This window comes from Bos mutus, chromosome 27 (assembly GCF_027580195.1).
Source record: "Bos mutus isolate GX-2022 chromosome 27, NWIPB_WYAK_1.1, whole genome shotgun sequence".
Taxonomy (NCBI): domain Eukaryota; kingdom Metazoa; phylum Chordata; class Mammalia; order Artiodactyla; family Bovidae; genus Bos; species Bos mutus.
The window spans coordinates 7,326,045-7,346,608 of NC_091643.1; the positions used below are offsets into that span (position 1 = coordinate 7,326,045).

Here is a 20,564-nt window from a genome sequence, read left to right on the forward strand (position 1 = left end):
AGTGTTCTGCTCGCCACGTGATAGGCCAGCACATTATTAGATAAAGTGCTGGGACATGGAATAGTAACTTTATTTGGAAAGCCAGAAGATCAAGAAGATGGTGGACAAATGTTCCATAGAAGCATCTTCCCCAAGTAAAAATTCAGGCTTCTTTTATACTAAAAGGGGAGGGAGGTATGGTTGGCTGATGCAAACTTCTTGGTATTGGAATCCTTTGTTCTTGCAGCTGTCTCCGTAGGTCAGGTCATAATGTTCCTGTAAACCTCCAAAGAGACAAATGTTATTCTCTGTTCTGCAACTTTTTATCTCTGTGTGAATGTAAAAGAGTTATACCCTTAAAAGGTCAGAGGCTTGAGAATGGGCTTCCTGTATATTTCAGGCTATGGGTAACATTCTTTCTAGAAAAGGTGCAGAACCCAGCATGACTCAGCACAGGCCACAGGGCACAAAAGTTAGATAGAAAAAAGAAATGGATGCAACATGGAGTCAGTCTTGCTCTTCCCAGTTACTCTTCACTGCGCCACCCAGGCTCCATCAGCACAGTCCTCCAGGGCAGACTGTGTATACCTGGAGGGGTTGCATTGAGAAAGTCTCACAGAAGCCTCCCAAGATTTCTTTCAGGCTAAAACCTTAATGAACCTGGACCCTGGCACCCTTAAGTGATCATCTGTCTTCCAGCCATTTTCCTGAGGCTTGGAGATTTCTTACTTGTGGGGCCATCAAAATTCTGCCCATCTCTCACAAAGGGATTTTCAAGCTTTGTCTTGACTTACACACAAAGACTGATGGGTGTGACTTTCCAAAGTCACCCTAATGTATCCACCCTGCCTCACCTACACCTGTGATTCATCTCCCTCATGGAGTGGGAGGGGCTGTGGCTGGCAGCAGGAGGATCTGGGTGCCTGTGTGTGATAGGGAAGGGCACTGGAGGCCTTGACCTTGGGAGGCCCCAGCAGAGCCTGAGCCGCGAGCCCGAGGACTCCCCTCCGCTCAGTACCGAAGCTTCATCTGCACTGCGGCCTCAGAGCGCTTTGTCCACGTTACTCTCCGCAGCGCTCCGCTGTGCCTGCCTAGCCTTAGCTAGTTCTGAACTAACCAAAGATGAAGATAAAGGTGTGAAAGCCAGAGTACTCCTACAGATTTGAGAAGCGCTGGCTTCTCTGCAGCAAATACTACACAATTGCCTGGGAGACCCTGACTTTTTTCAGACATTACCCCGTGCAGCAAACTTGCTGCAAAACTCTTAGCATCTTTTTCCACTACTGTTGAGAGGAGTTCATGAACCTCAAAGCCCTCCCTTGGGTTTTTCAGATGCTGCTGTGGGGTCTTTGCCCTGATGCTGCCGGCCATCACTGCCTGCCTGTGCCGGGAGCCCTGCGCTTCCCATTACTGACGCCCGGGGGCTCCAGGCTTGTGGTTCCCGCTGTGTTCTTGGAGGGGCCTGAGAGGCGAGACAGAGGGGAGCGGGTGGGTCCTGCTAAGGAGAGCGGCTCTGCTGGAGGGTTTTACTTGGGATATTTTACATGGATATTAAATCCACGCTTTTGCTGTCACACTTTCTTTGTTGTCACATGCCCGTGTCCTGGATTTCTGCTGTCACCGTCAGAGCAGGCTGGACACTGCTCCTTGACGCTGGTGGCGGGGAGAGTGGGGAGAGGCGCCAGCTTGCTGGTGACAAGTGCGTCCCCGGGGCCACGCCGCCTGCACCCAGCTCCCCGTCCCCCACCAGCCGGCTGCGTGGCCTCAGCAAGTCGGCACGACTCCTGCACTTGCCTGTCATCTGTCCGGATAATCCATTACCTGCCTCCCAGGGCTGGTCGGAAAACTCGGTGAGGTGTAACGCAACGTACTCAGAACCGTGTGTGATGCATGCTCAGGCACCTTCAGTAAGTGTTGGCCATTAAGGTGATGAAGTGAGAACACATGATGTCATTTTAATCTTTGAATTCCTAGGGAAACATTATGAATAATATTTTAAGAGCTCTGACCACTTTTCCTCATCCCTAAGGTACCTGAGCCCTGGCAGCTCAGCTGGTATAAAGAATCTGCCTGAGTGCAGGAGATCCCAGTTCGATTCCTGGGCCAGGAATCCCCTGCAGGAGGGCACGGCAACCCACTCCAGTCTTCTTGCCTGGAGAATCCCACGGACAGAGGAGCCTGGCAGGCTACAGTCCATGGGGTCGCAGAGAGTCGGACACGACTGAGACTAACACTTGAACTTCCAAGGTGCCTGAGCGCCCAAGGTCCATGTCAGCATCGTGTGGGTCTCCTTCTAGGCAGAGGACCAGGGCAGGACCCAGAGCCTCTCTGAACCTGAGTCCCGTACGTGCTGAAGGATCAGAGGGTGAGGTAGGGAGAGCTCTGTCCCGACTGTGACTCGCCAGGGGTGACGTGTACGCTCTCAGTCTGCAGGGTTCTGCTTGGAAACACCTCCGGCTTTTCTCTCGTCCAGAGGAGAGGTTGAGACAGCACCGGGATCTCCACCGCCCCAGCAGACCCCATGAGATCAGGGAGCCCCAAAGGCGCGGGCTGGGGCTTCTTTATCCACGACCGCCGAACTCTGAGCTGAGGGGGTCATAGGGGTCACGGTGCATCGTCTCCACACATAGGGACTGCAGCCGGTAATCACTGAGAAACACATCTTCTTTAGGCTGCCCAAGTAGGAAACGACACCTCTTTGTGAAATCAATCTCATTTTAAATTCTCAGCCAACTCCAGGAAAGTTTCATGAGCCCGGTGGGTTGGGCTCAGCCAAGCCCTGAGCAGGAGCCTGAAACCACCACTAACTTGTCCTGTAGCTTCGGGTGCCTACCCTTCTTTCTCAGCTTTCCCATGTGTAAAACGGCCATCGCTTGCTCGCTCGCTTAGTCGCTCAGTCATGTCTGACTCTTTGCGACCCTATGGACTGTAGCCCGCCAGGCTCCTCTGTCCGTGGGATTCTCCAGGCAAGAATACTGCAGGGGGCAGCCATCTCCTTCTCCAGGGGATCTTCCCAACTCAGGGATCGAACCCAGGTCTCCTGTGTTGCAGGCAGATTCTTTACCATCTGAGCCACCAGGGAAGACCCCCCAAATGGCCATGCTGCTGCTTATTCTAAACCTGTTTGGGGAAGAAACACAATGAGTAGGAGTCTCTGGAGCCCGACACGCCTGCCAGGGGCAGGTGTTCTGGAGGGTGGGTGCGAGCTTGGCTTCTCTGGTCTGGCATTTGGTTCCGGCCTGCGCTCCAGACCCACCTTGGGACCTCTGAGACGCGGGCCTTCCCCTCTGTGCTTGGTGGGCCGTGACAGCACCTCTTCTCCAGGCCTCAGTGAGGATCAGATAAGGGAATGCCCATTTGGGGGAGGGCCAGGCAGACGTGAAGAGCTCTCAGTGCTGTTGTTACTGAGTTCTCATTCGTTTGGTTATTAAACACGGCTTGTCCAGGTGCTGGAAGCAGGGCACACAGGTGTGCGTGTGACTCAGGCCTGGGGGTACCTCGGAGAAACACGAGGGCACCCCTGGTCCCTGTTATCAGCTCTCAGCCTAGTGGCAGTGGGTGCTAGGGTTGTCCTGGAGAGGGACGTTTCTCACTTGACTGTGAGCGAGGTATGTGCTAGACCTTTCCCGGGCGTCTTCCGGGTAGCAGTTCCCGAGGGCGTGAAGATAAACTAGGAGCGGTGGTTGCTCACGAGGAGGCGGGGCGGGGAGAGACCTCAGGGCGTGCCAGGGTCCTTTCCAGAGCTGTGGACCATGCTGGCTGGATGGAGGTGGGGCTGAGTGAGCCATTGGAGAGGCCGGAGGGAGGCAGCCTGGGGGGTCACGGCCTCAGCGGGGACTGGAGGAAGACCACTGTCTGTACTAGAACCAATTTCTTAGCGTCACGCCCTGGGCAGGGGTCCCCCGGTGATTAGCGTCTGATGCTGGACTTCAGTTTTGCGTGCAACAGCCCCCTTTGCAGGCAGACCAAGCTCGCTGCTTGGCCGTGACCTCAGCCAGACCTCCCTGGAGGCCCCCGCTGCCCTCGATGACATCGGAAGAAACTGCATGTCGACCTGTGTCATCAGATGCCCCGAGAGCTCGTGCCCTTCAGGAACGCCGACCCTGCGGTGAAGCGAATGAGCAAAGCCTGGTCCCCGCGGCGCTCACCTTCTGCACCTGCCGTGGGCACCACCGAGGGGAGAGGGGCCCCGCGCTGCTGGAGCCGAGGCCGAGCCGGAGTTTGTGCACGCTGAGAACAGCTACAGGGGCTCGCGGACGGTCTGATTTGCAGCTACTCTATGACCTGACTTGAGGAGGAATTTGTCTCATTCTGGTTATAATAATCTTCCAGAATGGCTTTTGTTCTAGGAATCGGACTCCATCATGCTGAAATCCAGATATTATAAATGATGACATCTGTACCGTCTGTTGAAGTCACTTGGAATTTCAGAGTCAGCCTGTCAGGGAGGGGAGAGAAATCTTTCCAGGATGAAGTCACTGAGCAATCCCCCTGGTTTTAGACAGCGTAAGACCCAGAGTCTTCACACTGCAGCCCCTGCAGGCCCTGGGCAGGCTGGTCACCGGTGGCCTGGGTTCAGCCTCCAATGCCCACAGTGGGACTGGGTGTGTAGAAGGTGAAACAGGCAGGAAGGAGCAGTCGCCGCGGGGATGCTCACCTGGGCATTAGTTGGGCGCCTGACGCAGACACCCGGCAGCAACCCCAGGGGCTCCTCAGAGTCGCAATGCCTGCTGTGTCCAGCACCTTAGTCTCATCGGGAAAGGGCAGGAAGGCGACTGGACTGGACTCAGCGGCCTGCGGGGCAGGGTCCTGGCAGAGCGGGGACCCCAGAGGAGAGGCCGCCTGCTTCTTCCCTCATAGACGCGTTTCCTGTCCATGAGGGGATGGCTGCAGGCCCTGCCATCACCCCGCGTCACCCTAGCGCTGAGCCCCCACACCCAGATGTGCGGGTTTGGGCCCTGCAGGGTAGACGAGGCTGGACGGGGCCTGGGGACTGTGTGATCTCTAATTCTCCCTTCTCAAAGGTTTACTTACAGAAAAGAACAGAAGTGGTTTCATTTGACGTTTTACTTTGGATCCTTAGGTTTAATTCTCAATTAACTTTACTAACTTTAGTCTTATCGAACTAAGGAGCTGTGATAATCCATTGCCTTTTCACCAGGAGGCCTTTTGGGTTTCTCCCTAATCGTAATACCGAGTGTCAGCATGGAAGAGGAGGGAGGTTCCATCTGCTGACGCGGGAAATGCTGCTCTCTGCCCAGAGCTCAGAGCAGCTCACCATCCTGCCAGCACATGTCTGCACACTTCCTCTCTGTCTTATCATGTCGTGGGCTCACCTGAAGAATTACAGATGAGGAGGAGCAAGAAGGGAAACCGGGAGCACGGGTCAGACCTCAGGAGTGTGGACTAATTGGGGGGAAAGGCTGGTCTTGAATTACTGTGAATTCATGAGGCATCCTGGAGAAGACAATGGCACCCCACTCCAGTACTCTTGTCTGGAAAATCCCATGGACGTAGGAGCCTGGTGGGCTGCAGTCCATGGGGTTGCAAAGAGTCGGACACGACTGAGCGACTTCACTTTCACTTTTCACTTTCATGCATTGGAGAATGAAATGGCAACCCACTCCAGTGTTCTTGCCTGGAGAATCCCAGGGATGGGGGAGCCTGGTGGGCTGCCATCTATGGGGTCGCACAGAGTCGGACATGACTGAAGCGACTTAGCAGCAGCAGCAGCAGCATGAGACATCCAAACTATGCGTATGGAGCATAACACGTGTGTGTGTGTGTGTGTGTGTATGAAGAGTGGCGTCCTTTTGAATATCCATGAAGACACAAATAGATAGTATGCATATATACACGTGGGGCTTCCCTGGTAGTTCAGCTGGTAAAGAATCCGCCTGCAATGCAGGAGGCCTCGGTTCAACTTCTGGGTTGGGAAGATCCGCTGGAGAAGGGACAGGCTACCCACTCCAGTATTCTTGGGCTTCCCTGGTGGCACAGACAGTAAAGAATCCACCCGCAATGCAGGAGATCTGGGTTCGATCGCTGGGTTGGGAAGATCCCCTGGAGGAGGGCGTGGCAACCCACTCCAGTATTCTTTCCTGGAGAATCCCATGGACAGAGGAGCCTGTGGGCTACAGTCCACAGGGTCACAAAGAGTCGGACACAACTGAGCAACTAAGCACAGCACAAAAACACACATACGTGTGTATGCCTGCCATCTCTTGCTTCATTCCTTTAAATGAAGCCTCATTTAGGAGTAGTCGCAGCAGAGGACACTGTCACTAACTCGCTGACACCTGGTCAGGGTGCCCGCCTTCGGCACTGCCAGCCTTTGGCACTGGATCACTGTCTGTAGTGAGGCTGTTCTGTGCGTGGGGAGGTTTGGCAGCATCCCCGTCTCCATGCACTGGAGGAGACTGGAGCCACCCCACCCCCCAGCCCCAGTGTCTGAGACGTTTCCAGACATTTCTCCGGTGAGAACTCCTGCTCCAGATCTCGTAGGATCATTCCCAGGCCCCAGGGTCCCCATCAGTCAACTTGGGAGATCTGACCCTCCCAGGATGACCATCTAGGAGGTCATACCATTCAGAAGCCACATGACGACCATGCTTGTCACTGGGTGTGCACGTGGAAACGTGTTCTGAGGAGCAAGCGCTCCATTCGTACTGCATACGTGCCAAGTCGCTTCAGCGGGGCCCAACTCTTTTCGACCCTATAGACTGTAGCCCACCAGGCTCCTCTGTCCATGGGGATTCTCCAGGCAAGAATACTGGAGTGGGTTGCCATGCCCTCCTCCAGGGAATCTTCCCCACCCAGGGATCAAACCCAGGTCTCTTATGCCTCCTGCATTGGCAGGCGGGTTCTTTACCTCCGCACTGCCCTGGGAAGCCCAAATTTGTACCACACATTTGCTTATGGAACCTACCCCATCCCAGGTACCAAATACCAGAAGACAAACCACACTACTGCTCCAAGAAAACCCAATGTGGATTTAGGGCAGCTCAGGTCGTTACTGGCTTTATCCACACGGCTGTGTTTAGCAGGGGGAAGCTTTGGAAATGATGTGGCTGAAACCCCTGCCCTTCTTTCCTGCAGGAATCCTCACCGTAAATAGAGCGAATGAGCTTCTGAGCACCTGCGTGCCGGGCAGCTTTCTGATCCGGGTCAACGAGAAGGTCAAGGGCTACACCTTGTCCTACCAGTCCGAGGACGGCTGCAAACACTTCCTCATAGATGCCTCCTCGGACTCATACAGCTTCCTGGGTGTGGACCAGCTGCAGCACTCCAGCCTGGCCGAGCTGGTGGAGTACCACAAGGTGAGGGCCTGCGCACGCTTCATTCGCTCGGCGATGGGTGTCCTGCAGCTGCCCTGACGGTGAAAGGCAGCTGCTCGGAAAAGAACGGAGACGAGCAGTGGGAGATCAGCCCCCCGCTTCGATAACTCCTCCCGATAATGGTGCTCATGCTCAATCGTGTCCTACTCTCTGTGACACTATGGACTGTAGCCCGCCAGGCTCCTCTGTCCGTGGGATTCTCCGGGCAAGAATACTGGAGTGGGTTGACATTTCTTCTTCCAAGGGATCTTCCCGACCCAGGGAATGAACCCACATCTCCTCCACCTCCTGCATTAGCAGGCGCATTCTTTTAACCGCTGAGCCATGTGGGTAACCTTCCCAATAACAAGGATTGTTAATTGCATTTCCTTTATCACTGAACCTGGTCCCTCCTCATATACTCAGGGAGAACCCAGTGGGGCAGAGAATGCACGAGATGATGCAAAATCTGTGCAGTCCGATTACATCTGAGAACACTTTTTCTTAAGTATAGCTGATTTACAGTGTTGTGCTAATTACTGCTGTACAGCAGAGTAATTCCATTATATATGTACACACAGACACATTCTTTTTTAAAAATACATTCTTTTCCATATGAGAACACCCTTAAGTGAGAGCACAAGCCTGGGAAGGAGGGAGACCACGGGGCAGCTTGTGGACAAAAAATCTCTCTTTCAGGGTTGCCTAAGCCAAGAAAGCTTAGTGTAAAGCGAGGGGAGACCAGAAGCTGTGTGCTCCGGCAAGGCATGAAGGGCTTCTTATGAAAGTGTCCTGTAAATAAGACGTGGGAGCCTGGGCTGATGCCCCTGCTGCTCTCGGGGGGCTGCAGCCTGACCTGTACTGTCTCCCTCACAGGAGGAGCCCATCACCTCCCTGGGGAAGGAGCTCCTTCTGTACCCCTGCGGTCAGCAGCGAGAGCCGCCTGACTACCTGGAGCTGTTTGAGTGACAGCCCTGCAGCCAGCAGACCCCGAGGCACACACATGAGAAGCCACGGCGAGCCGACCCCGACCAAGTGAAAGGACCCTTGAGGTCCCATGAAGATCTCTGCATGCATGCTGGAGTTTCACGCCAAGAGGGAATCACCTCCTCCATGCCATACATGCTCCAGCAGTAAAGGGAGACGAACCCGCAATTCCACAGCTCCTAACACGAAGGCCACGACACTGACGACATGTGAAACAGACCAAGAAACCGGTACCTCGTAGGAATTAAGCGCGAGCGAAATCTCTTTGGTCGTGTCCGACTCTGTGCGACCCCATGGACTGTAGCCCACCAGGCTCCTCTGTCCATGGGGTTCTCCAGGCGAGGATACTGGAGTGGGTTGCCATGCTCTCCTCCAGGGGATCTTCCCGATCCGGGGATCAAACCCACATCTCTTACATCTTCGACATCAGCAAGCGTGTTCTTTACCACTAGCGCCACGTGGGAAGCTGGTCGGAATAAAGGGACACCTCAAAACCAGACTCTCCCACGGCCTCACGGGAAGGTCTCAGGCTCCTGTTCAGGTGAGGTTCAGGTGGCATTGGGGGCTGAGCCGACCACTCCCACCCACCTCACTGGGCGTGTGGCAGACAGGGTGAGGGACACACAGGGAGCACGAGCTGGAGATGGGGTGAACTGAATGCAGCATTTGAAGGTGTCAGAAGAGGGGCTTCACATGGACAGAAATACTCTGGGCGAGGGCAGGAGGCAAGGGACCGTGTGTGAGATGGTTTCCCAGCTCTTGGGGAGCAGGCAGGGCTCCACCCAGGACAGAGAAGGGGGAAGCCCCACACGTGACTGGTGTTGGCAGACGGAGCAGGGCATTTGAGGAAGCGCCATGGCACCGCATGTCCTGGGATGAGACCCCCGCACCCTGCACCTGAACCTGACCTTATTTGAAAACAGGGTCTCTGGGGCTGAGGTCAGACCAGATGAGGGTGGGCCCAGGGCCGACGGCTGGTGTTCTGACAAGGAGGGGGGCTCTGGAAGCGGAGGCACACGAGGCAGAGTCGTGAGTGAGGAGCTGCAAACCCGGGGACACGGGGGCCCGCAGGGCGGCTGGAGCCCCCCCTCCCCAGGGCCCTGGGCGCACCTCAGCTTCAGACTCCTAGCCTCCAGAACTATGATGCAATAAATGTCCCTTTTCATAAGCCACTGAGTTTATGGTAATTTATTACGGGAGAGCCCCAGAAACGAATACAGACGTTTACGTCGTCACAGACGCTGACACGCACTGTGTACCCGTGGTCACTATTCAGCATGCCCGCCTCCTAACAAAGGGAGAGCGGGATAACCCAGGGGATAACCTCCCCTGGCAATTCTGGCAGATGTACTGGGTCAGGCGCCTCCTGCCCCACTGAGCCCATCCCAGCCTCCAGCAGCTCCTGGATGAGCCCCAGCGAGATCGTCCCGGGAGAGGGGGCCCTGACTGATAACTCCGGGCCTGACTCTTGGGGCAGCTGTTCTCACTGTTCAGCCTGCCCATCTCCTAACGAAGGGAAAGCAGGAGATAACCTCCCCTGGCAATTCTGGCAGATGTACTGGGTCAGGCGTCTCCTGCCCCACTGAGCCTACCCGAGCCTCCAGCGGCTTCTGGATGAGCCCTAGCAAGATCGTCCTGAGAGAGGGGGCCCTGACTGGTACTCTGGGCCTGACTCCTGGGGCAGCTGTTCTAAAGGAGGCGTAGGGCTGCAGCAGTCTGTCTGTGAGGGTGTTGGTCATGCAAAACACACCTTGACTGTGTATAGTCAGAGAAGGGGGTGGGGTACATGTGTGTGTGTGAGTATGTACAGGTGTATGTGTGCTGTAATGAGACAGTTTTTAAACAGATTATTGTTAAGTGTTGCTTAAAATGTCCCATGTGGATTCTGTTGTCTGAGAGGTCGTGTCTCTCAGCTTTCATGTCTAATGGTAGTTTTGCAGTCATGACATCACAGAACTGCAGAGACACACAAAGGCCAGGGGTCAGAAACTCCCGTTCCCATCTCTTTCCACCATTAGCTATGTGACCTCAGACAGGTCCCTCTATCTATCTGAACCTCAGTTTTTCACTTCTAATAAAACAAGGTAGGATAACCAGGTCCTTATTTATTTTTACCCAGCTCTGAAATCTCGGAGTTCTGAAATGAAGAGAAAAATATCCTATATTCTAATTATGAAGACAGATAAGATGTTGGCATCACCCTCTGCTGACAGTTATTTTGGAGGAAGTAAGGAAGTTGTATCCAGAAGCTACCACACTGAGTGGCATCCCACTACACACACATACATGTACCCCACCCTCTTCTCACCCCACCATCCCGCTGGAGGAAGACTTGGAAAATAGAGGATGACTGACTGAGCGAACTTGCTATCAGCAGGGGGGTGGATTTGAGTTCATAATCTTACCCTGTTGGCTACTGATACTCAGAACAAGAAACTGTCCAGTGTTTGAGGATAATACGGTCAAGAGTAACGCTTGTTATTCTAAGGGGGAATGTTTTACATAATTCGGCCACTGTTTACAACTCGGTGGGGTTGGAGAAGCCTGAATTCTCATCTCAGCTCTGCGGTTAGACTCCATCTCCCAGTGTCTGAGCCTGGTTGTGGCTGAAGGCCAGGATGTCCACGCCGGCCTCGTCTCGCCCTCCCGCGGCCTCAGTCCAGCCAGCGCCCCCACCTGCCTGCCAAGGCTTCCTGGTCTGGGAGCCTCCCCAGGCCCTGCAACCACCCACCTCGGAGGGACTGTGCCAAATACCGCTCCCTGACGCGTCACTCAGCCCTCCCCCTGGGAGATCCTGGGTCTCCTGCCACCCCAGACCCTCCTCTGCCGCTCCCCCTGCCCCTCCCCCTGCCAGCCCCGGCACCCTCAGCGAACTTCCAGCAAGCCGAGGAGGCTGCACCAGAGTCTCTCTGCCCATCAGCATTGCCAGGAGGCCAAGCGACATGAAGAAGTAAGTGTCAGTAGGCTCAAACCTCACGCCAAGAAGAGGAAAACAGGGACACAGAGGAATCCAGAGAAACCAGGGCCCGGCCTGGTCACTCAGGAGCATTTGTACCCCAAACTGCCCTTCTGAGCTAACGCTTTGGAACTGACCATCCTGTCAGTAGAGGGTCATGGCTGCTGTGGCACCAGGGCTGTTTTTAGATTGAAAACAATTTTTGTCTATTTTTTTGCAATTGCGGCCTCTGCGGAGGCAGCTTCCTTCACGCACACGCATCCTAACACAGCTTACAGCCTCACACACGCACCCAGGACTCCTGCCCCTGGCACACAGGGAGGACACGCAGTGACATGCAGGGCGTGCTCAGAGGCGTCTCCAAGGGGCCTCTTGCTTTCATTCTGTCAAGAACTTGGTAAAGGTTTTCCTTCCAGACTGCACTGCACAAGGCTTTTGTTTCAGAACCTAGTTCAGTCCAGTTCAGTCACTCAGTCGTGTCTGACTCTTTGTGACCCCGTGGACCACAGCATGCCAGGAACCTAAGTTTTCTACAATTGTATCTTTAAACCCTTCCGTTTGAATTGCGTGTCCCCACCCTGAGGAGGAACTGTGCATCTCGCTTTTGATGTCCATCCCTTGCTTCTACGGTTATAATCTCCTCCTCACTGTTCGCCCATCTCTAACCCCTTCCTTGTATTTCAGGAGAACTGCCCACTCTTTCCCTCTCACTCACAGACTACATGCTCTGCAGTGTGAATTCTGCTCGTGGGCAGCCTTTAGCATGGATGTTAGTACTTCCGTTCCCACTCCACTGGCTCTGCCTTTTCATCCCCCTGTTCAGGGAGCTTTAAGACGCTCTGCTGCTGCCCCAGACTGAAAGCCACCAGAAGGCCTCAATGGTAAAGCTGCCCTCTTGTTTGTGGGTGGTGAAAACACATTATTTGGTAAGGAGGCAGCCTGATACAGCAGAAAGCCCAGCAGGTCTGGGTTTGGATCCTGGCTACTTCTTTAACCAACAGTGTGGAATCTTCAGCTTCATGTCTGAAACAGGAGTTTCTAAAGTCACACTGGGGGGTTCTGAGGCTTAGAAAAGAAATGTGTAAAGTGCATGGACCACGTATAATGTGTGAAGCCCTCCACAATGGCAGTCATTCGGTGGGTCCTGCATCCAGAATCCACCTCCCCCTTTATCAGCTCAGCTCAGACAATCAGCAGGCTGTGTACCCTAATGGCCCATCCAATTTCTGGGATGAATTGAGGGGGAAAGGGGATCTTAAGGAGAGGGATCTGATGAGGAATCATAGAATGTACCAGCCAGTTGACTTGCAGAGAAATGGCTTGGTTAGTTTGGGTTTGAAAGGGAATTCTCTGCTGCCTCATTTTTTACATCCCCCAAGTGAGCAATCACCTAGCTTTTACCCCAAAGCTGGCCCTTGACAAGCGGATTCAGCTGTAATATAGTTTGATATCAGGGAGTGTATGCCTCTAGCTTTGTTCCTCAGTTTCAAGATTGCTTTGGCTATTTGGTGTTTTTTTGTTTGTTTGTTTGCCTTTTGAAAAATACCATTGGGATTTTGATAGGGATTACACTGACTCTGTAGATTGCCTTGGGTAATAGGGACATTTTAGCAACATTAATTCTTCAGTCCATGGACACAGACTGTATTTACATTTATTTATGTCCTCTTCAATGTCTTTCATTAATGTCTTATAGTTTCCAATATACAGGTGTTTCACGTCCTTGGTTAAATTTATTCCTAGGTGTTTTACTCTTTTTGATACAATTGTAAATAGGATTGTTTTCTTAATTTCTCTGATAGTTTTCTGGTAGTTTCTTAATCTCTCTTAAGATAGTTATTAGTGTATAAAACAACTGACTTCTGTATGCTAACTTTGCACCCTGCAACTTTACTAAATCCGTTTATTAGTTCTAACAGTTATTTTGGTGGAATATCTAGGGTTTATATATAGTACTATGTCATCCGAAAATGGCAGTTTTGCTTTTTCCTTTCACATTTGGGTTCCTTTCCTTATTGTTTTAAGACTTCCAATACTATGCTGTGTAAAAGTGGCAAAAGTGGGCATCATTGCCTTTTTCCTGATCTCAGAGGAAATGCTTTCAGCTTTTCATCACTGAGTATGATATTAGCTATGGGCCTATCATATATGGCCTTTATTATATTGAGGTATAGTCCCTCTATATCCACTTTGCCGATAGTTTTTATCATAAATGGGATGTTAAATTTTGTCAGATGCTTTTTTTATAGCTATTGAGTTGACTATATGATTTTTATCCTCCTTTTTGTTAATATGGTGTATCACTTTGAATGATTTGCAGATACTGAAGCATCCTTGCATCCCTGGAATAAGTTCCATTCGGTCACAGTGTATGATCTTTTTAATGTACTGTTGAATTTGATTTACTAATATTTTGTTGAGGATTTTTGCATCTAATGTTCATCGGGCATATTGGCCTGTGTGTGTGTGTGTGTGTGTGTGTGTGTGTGTGTGTGTGTGTTCAGTCGCTTCAGTCGTGAACACCTCTTTGTGACCCTATGGACTGTAGCCCACCAGACTCCTCTGTCCATGAGATTCTCCAGGCAAGAATGCTGGAGTGGGTTGCCATGCCCTCCTTCAGGGGGTCTTCCCGACCCAGCGGTTGAACACCTCTCCTGCTGTGCAGGCAGACTCTCTATCACTGGGGAAAGCATACTGACCTGTAACTTTTTTTTGTGGCATTCTTGTCTTGTGTTGGTATCAGGGTAATGCTGACCTTGTAAAATGTGTTCAGAAGAGCTCCCCTTTCTTCTGTTTTTTCAAAATTCAAAAAGGATTGGTATTAATTCTTCTTTGGATATTTGGTAGAATTCACTGGTGAATCCATTTGGTCCTGGATTTTTGTCTGTTGGGAGGTTTTGATTACTGACTCAATCTCTGTTAATCACCCTGTTCAAATGTTCTGTTTCATCATGAATCAGTTTTGGTAGGTTATATGTTTCTAGGAATCTATTTATTTCTTCTGTATTGCCCAGTTTGTTGGCACATAATTATTCACAGTAGTCTCTTGTGATCCTCTGTATTTTAACCTATCAGTTGTAATTTCTCCTCTTTCATTTCTGATTTTATCTGAGTCCTCTCTTCTTCCTGGAGAGGCTAGCTATGGTTTGTCTATTTTGTTGATTTTTCCATAAGCCAGCTCTTAATGTGACTGACCTTTTCTATTGTCTTTTTTTTCTTTTGGTCTCTTTCATTTATTTCCATTCTGATCTTTGTTATTTCCTTCTTTTTACTAACCTTAAACTTCATCCTTCTTTTTCTAGTTCCTTGAGGTGTAAAGTGTGGCTGCTATTTTGAGGCTTTTCTTGTTTCTTGAGGTGAGCATTTATTGCTATGAACTTCTTTCTTTGAACCACCTTTACTGCACCCCATAAATTTTAGTATCTTACACCTCTGCTTTTGTCTCAAAATATTTTTTAAATCTCTCTTTTGATTTCTTCTTTGGCCCAGCAGTTATTCAGTAGTATGCTGCTTAATTGCCACATATTTGTGATTTTCCAGTTCTCTTCATTTAATTGATTTCTAGTTTCATACTTTTGTCATCAGAAAAGATCCTTTATATGATTTCAACCCTCGTAAATTTATCAAGAAAAAGGTTTAGTGGGGTTTGTCTTTAATTTCCATTTATTTTTCTCATTCTTTTCAAATGAGGTTAGCCATCCCAGCCGGAGAGGTGAGGTCAGCTGTCGTAGATCCGTAAACCCTGGAGCTGGAGGTGGTTTAGGCAGGGGGTCAGTCGTGAGGTTAGAGGCTGTGGGATTCACGACGGAGGCAGGGAGGTGCTGGCAGCGCTGTACTCTGCTGGTTTCAGGCCAATGTGTCTGACCCTCAGGTAGGTGCAGAGTAAGCCCAGTTCATCCAGTGTCCCCACCCCCACTCAGGTTCTGTCTGCGTGCAGCACCTGCAGGACATCCGCACAGACAACCACCAGCTAAAAAGGCACCTGCTGCGTCTTAGGCAGAGGTCATGAAGGTGGCCCGGCCCTCTCTGAACGTCTGGGTGACGACAGAGGCTGAGACAGCCCGAGGCATCACAGCATCAAGTCATCCCCCCAGCCCCTCCCCTCGGAAGAGCAGCGAGGCAGACAGCTGGGCACACGGCTGGCTACTTCAGAGGGCGTGTGCAGAGGATCAGTAATGCCGAGATGTTCGAAGGCACCTCAGCTGACTGAGAGAAAATTTTCTGTGTTGAAAAAACCACTGCCCAAACCCCCCAACCAACTGGCACAGGCCTGAGCTTTTGGCAGCAACAGCAAAGCACCAAGTCCTGGCAGGAGAAACAGCTTTGAATTCAAGTATAAAGCTAATCAAAATAAGTACCGCACATATGACGCATCCTGCCAGCTATTTGATGTTAGGAGTAAAACACACCCACTCTTTTAGGAACCGCCCAAGGGCTTCCCAGGTGGCGCTAGTGGTAAAGAATCCGCCTGCCGATGCCGGAGACAGACCTGGGCTCGATCCCTGCATCAGGAAGGTCCCCTGGCGGAGGAGATGGCCACCCACCCTGGTATTCTTGCCTGGAAAATGCCAGGGACACAGGAGCCTGGCGGGCCACAGTCCATGGGGTCACAAAGAGTCAGACACGACTGAAGCAACTTAGCACACAAGGGCACTCTCTCTGATCAGCCATCCTCAGAAACAATGTCAAATCTTTTCCAAAAAGCAAGAATTCCCACCCCGCCTCCCCTCCAACTCAAGGCCAGCTTTAACACCTTGCGGGCCTACTGGACAACCAGTTTCTGAGGCCTCCAACCCATCCAGTGATGGCCCAGAGCTGGAGGGGGCAGTGGCCGCCTGCTCAGTGTCCCTGGGCCACCAGTGACCAGTCTCCATCCACTTCCAGGGGAATCCTCAGGTGGGGCTGGAGGCCAGGAGCTGGTCCTGGGAGGAAACACGGGGCCACTCTCTAGTAGGGCCTCCGGGTCAGCTCCCAGCCAATTCTGGGCCTCGGTTTTCTGTACCTGGAAAACGGAAGTAATGAAACGAGCTGCTTTAGACAGTTGTCCTTTAGACAGGTGCCCAGCTATGCTTCAAAAACCTCTATGCCTCTGCCGAGTGGGTCACCAACTCCAAATTCCTGAGCACAGAATTTTAGGAAGAAACTATTCATTGTATTTTACACTCCTAGTAACCCATCTTCAGATGGACCGAAATGGTTTTCAGAACGACAAAAATAAAAGGCAACACTGCATGCGTGATGGTCTCATGACGTCTCCTGTGAGACCCACTGTCTGCTTACACCCAAGAGGGCGGGGTGTGCTGGGAAGAACAGCAGACACAGTTGTGAATGTGGAACTGGTATAGGACACGAAAGCCTGCTACGTGTGTGACTGTGAAAGTTGCTCAGTTGTGTCCCACACTTTTCAACCTCAAGGACTGTAGCCTGTCTGGCTCCTCCGTCCATGGGATTCTCCAGGCAAGAATACTGGAGTGGAGTGCCATTTCATGACGTGTCCTAATTCCCCAGGCAGTCCTATGATACAAATGTGATTTCATCCATGACCCTGAATGAGGAAACTGGGGTGGAGACTGTCAGCTTTAAGATCATACGGGCTGGAAGTGAAAGGCCTGAATTTGAATCCAGGTGCGTGGCTGGGAAAGTCTGGATACTGATCGCCATGCTGAACTGAAACAGCAAGTATGGCGCATCCTACCTAAGCAGCTTGCACAAAAGCAGCTCCCATGGAGACCAGCAGAGGACCGTCTCTGGCTGCTGTGTCTTTCGCTTACGAGAAGAGGGAGGGGCTGTGCTGGTGATGGTTCTCACGAGGATGGTCCACACGTGGCTGATGCATGGGACCTCAGGTTCTACCAGGGACCCTGCTCCAGCAAGGGGACCAAGGCCTGTTCCTGAGAAATTTACATAGAGTCAGGACAGGCGGACGGGGCAAGGAGGCAGTGTTGGAAGGGACTCCAGACGAGCCCAAGCCTCAGTGCTTCCCTGGCAGCCTTCTTCCTCCTTAGAAGACACTGGTCATCACTGCCAGCCTCTGCTGTCTGAGGCTGAGTGCTGAGTCCCTGACCATCGTGCTCCAGTGGGGGCATCAACAACCCTGCTTTTATAAATAAGTGTCTTGGGCAGGGAGCTGGGGAGGGTCCTGCTACAGACTGAATGTGCCCACAAGATTCCCAGGTTGAAGCCCTGATGAGATGGTATTTGGAGGTGGAGCCTTTGGGAGGTGCTAGGTCATAAGGGTGGAGCCTCCCAACGGGATTAGTGTCCTTTTAAGAACAGGAAGGGAAGCCAGCCTTCTGTCTGCCCTCGAACACATGAAGACACATGAAAAGTCCTCACTGGACACGTGGTCTGCCGGTGCCTTGACCATGGACTTTTCAGCTTCCAGAACTTTGGGACATCAACGTTGGGTGACAAAACCACCCTGCCTGTGGTGTGTGTTACAGCCCCAGCTAAGACAGACCCCTCCTGCATGTGCTTAACGAGGCTTCTTGCCTCTTGATAACACCCTTTACCTAACTAAGCTTTAAAAAGAAAATGAGAGTCACTCAGTCGTGTCCAACTCTTTACGACCCCATGGACTACAGAGTCCATGGAATTTTCCAGGCCAGAATACTGGAGTGGGTAGCCTTTCCCTTCTCCAGGGGATCTTCCCAACCCAGGCATCGAACCCAGGTCTCCTGCATTGCAGGCGGATTCTTTACCAGCTGAGCCACAAGAGAAGCTTTAAAAAGAGGGATATATATGTATATATTTGACTTTGCTGTCTCTTCTCTTAGGGCTTGCCTGGTGGCTCAGACGGTAAAGAATCTGCCAGCAATGTGAGAGACCCATGGAGAATCCTATGGACAGAGGAGCCTGGCAGGCTACAGTCCATGGGGTTGCAAAGAGTTCTACACAACTGAGCAACTAACACACTTCATCCACCCTCAGCATCTTTCAAAATCCAATTCTCAACGTCTGCCTCAGGCACCTGTGCTGTGCCATTCAAATCTGCACAAATGGCTGGTCACCCATGGACTCTGGCCTGGAGGCCCCGCTGGGGGATACTCAGGTCACAGGCAGACACACACGCTCCCGCTGCCAGCCTGAAGAGCAGCCTCTGGACCTGGAGGAAGACAGGCTGGAGGGGGCAGGGTCGGCCCCACCAAGCCCGAGACCCACTGGGGAGACAGACCTGGGCCTGAGTCTCCTCCAGGAGCACTGTGTGTGTGGAAATAAGAGGGCCCTTGGAAACCACTCCTCAACTTCTAATCAAAAATGACGAGCAGGGCTTCCCGGTGGCTCAGCGGTAAAGAATCTGCCTGCCAATGCAGGAGACACGTCTCCTGATCTGGGCAGATCCCACGTGCCACAGGGCAGTTAAGCCCAAGCACCGCAACGACTGAGCCTATGCTCCAGAGCCCGGGAGCTGCAACTACTGGAGCCCAAGCACCCGAGAGCCCGTGCTCTGCAACGAGACGCCAGCACAAGGAGAAGCCATGCACCTAGAGAGGAGACCCCGCAGACCACAACTAGAGAAGCCCGAGCAGCAACCAAGACCCAGCATAGCCAAAACTAAACAGAGAAAAAAAATTTTTAAAAAGAACACGCAGATTGTATTAACTTCCAGGTTTTCCACCAAGGTTCTCCCCTCCTGCTAGATCAGTGCCTCCAAGGGGTCACCTGGAGGTAACATGAGAATGTTAAGGGGTCCCCGGAGTGAGAGGTGCTTCTGCGATGGTGGGAGGAGGGGTGAGGGATGCTGAGTACACAGGACATCCACCGTCAGGGAATGACCTCCCCCGAAACGCCGCAGAGCCAAGGGGAGCTGGTTGACACTCAGGAAACCCATCTCCAGAAACTAAAGACCTGGTGTTCTGACTTCAAGAAGAAATTGTATCCACAAATCACATTTTATTAGCTGTCCAATGCCGCCTTCCATTCACGTCCTGGGTTTTAATTGGATTTTATGAACTACCAGTACAAATCAGTACAATGCATTTTGGTTTTTTTTACCCACCTGTTGGGGGCCAGAGTGAGATACTCCGCCCGTGGCAAAGGTCATGAGGAAGGAGGCTCGACATACGCAAAGGCGGGATCGAGCCTCAGGAGTCCCCCTGGAAATCCTCGAGCATCTACCCCCATAACCAGAGCCTGCCTACTTTACTACTTTGTGCTCTCACCTACACCTCTGACTTTACGGGGGGCTGTCCCCCACCACCTCTTTCGGAAAAGGAGTTAACTTAGAGCTCCAGTTAATAATAATTCCTGGGCGTGATAAGAGTGTTTTAACCTACAAACTCCTCTGAAGGTTCTCTGGCCTGCCTGACAGGCTTTTCCGGCCACATGTGATTGCTCACAGCCTCCCAACCGTGAGAGGCACGAGATGCTTTAAACCTTCTAAACACAGGTTCCTTAGAAAACTTAGAAAACTATTAGTATAAGTATAGTGGGCTGATTAGAAATTGTATTGGTGAAGGCTTTTTCATTTGTTGAGCCAATGTTTGTTGCTAAGTCTCCATATCCCCTGCCCTTACACACATTAATGAATATATAGAAGAAATAAGTATTAACCTTTGATATTAATCACGTTAGACATTAGGCTAAGTAAATTCTTTTCTTAACTAAAACCCACTACACCCTCACCCTATAGGAATGTAACTTTATTTGGGTGGTGTCTGTTTTAAGAATAATCACCCCTGGAGAAATAAGTGTTCTGGTTGACTGACTGTTGTCACAAGGAGAGGGTCGTAAATTGTCAGCAGGCCCCCTGGCCAGAAGATGATGTAACACCCCTAAGACCTCTGTATACATTTGTATGAAGCACCTGACTTTAATAAAAGTCAGGACTGCTGTCCCCACGTGACTTTTGTATAACATCTCAGTGTATAAAAACAGACTCTGGAAAATAAAGAATGGGGATCAGTTTCTCGAAATACTGGTCTCCCCATGTCTCTCTCTCTCTCACTCTGGCTGAGTCTCCATCTGGAGCGTGGAACCCACCAAGCTTACTAATTTTGCCTGGGCTTCTAAGATCCGACCGGGGAGGCCTCAGTGTCTCCTCTCCTTCGGGAGAACGGAAGGACGCCTGCGGCCTACGTAAGTGGTGCAAGCTTCTTGTCTTGAAGTTTTATTAGTCTCCCGCGTAAACCAAGCTACTCAGCCTCTTTTCTCCACTGAATTTTCCTACTGAGCATTCCTTATTCTATTACTCTTTATATGTTTAATTAATATCTAATTGAAGCTATTGTATCCTGACCCTCGCCGACGCCATCCCTGCTTCGAATACCCTGGATCAGCCGGGGCTGGACCCCAGCACACCAACAGCTTGACTGTTCTTGGAGCTT

The 20,564-nt window shown here is 51.6% G+C and overlaps 1 protein-coding gene across 3 annotated transcripts in view; it reads left to right on the forward strand.

Annotated features, from left to right (window-relative positions):
• Positions 1-20,532, forward strand: part of SH2D4A (SH2 domain containing 4A) — a 74,382-nt gene extending 53,850 nt beyond the window's left edge. The window contains exons 9-12 of one of the 3 annotated variants that reach the window (XR_011462888.1): positions 7,078-7,298; positions 8,172-8,823; positions 10,402-11,232; positions 18,015-20,532. Coding sequence is in view for 1 of the 3 variants with exons in the window: in XM_070364306.1 (XP_070220407.1) it covers positions 7,078-7,298; positions 8,172-8,264 (314 nt within the window). In the remaining 2 variants the exon portion in view is untranslated. Of the gene's footprint in view, positions 1-7,077; positions 7,299-8,171; positions 9,436-10,401 lie in introns of those variants that run through there. The other 2 variants (XR_011462887.1, XM_070364306.1) reach the window with 2 other exon arrangements.
• Positions 20,533-20,564: the final 32 nt, after the last annotated feature.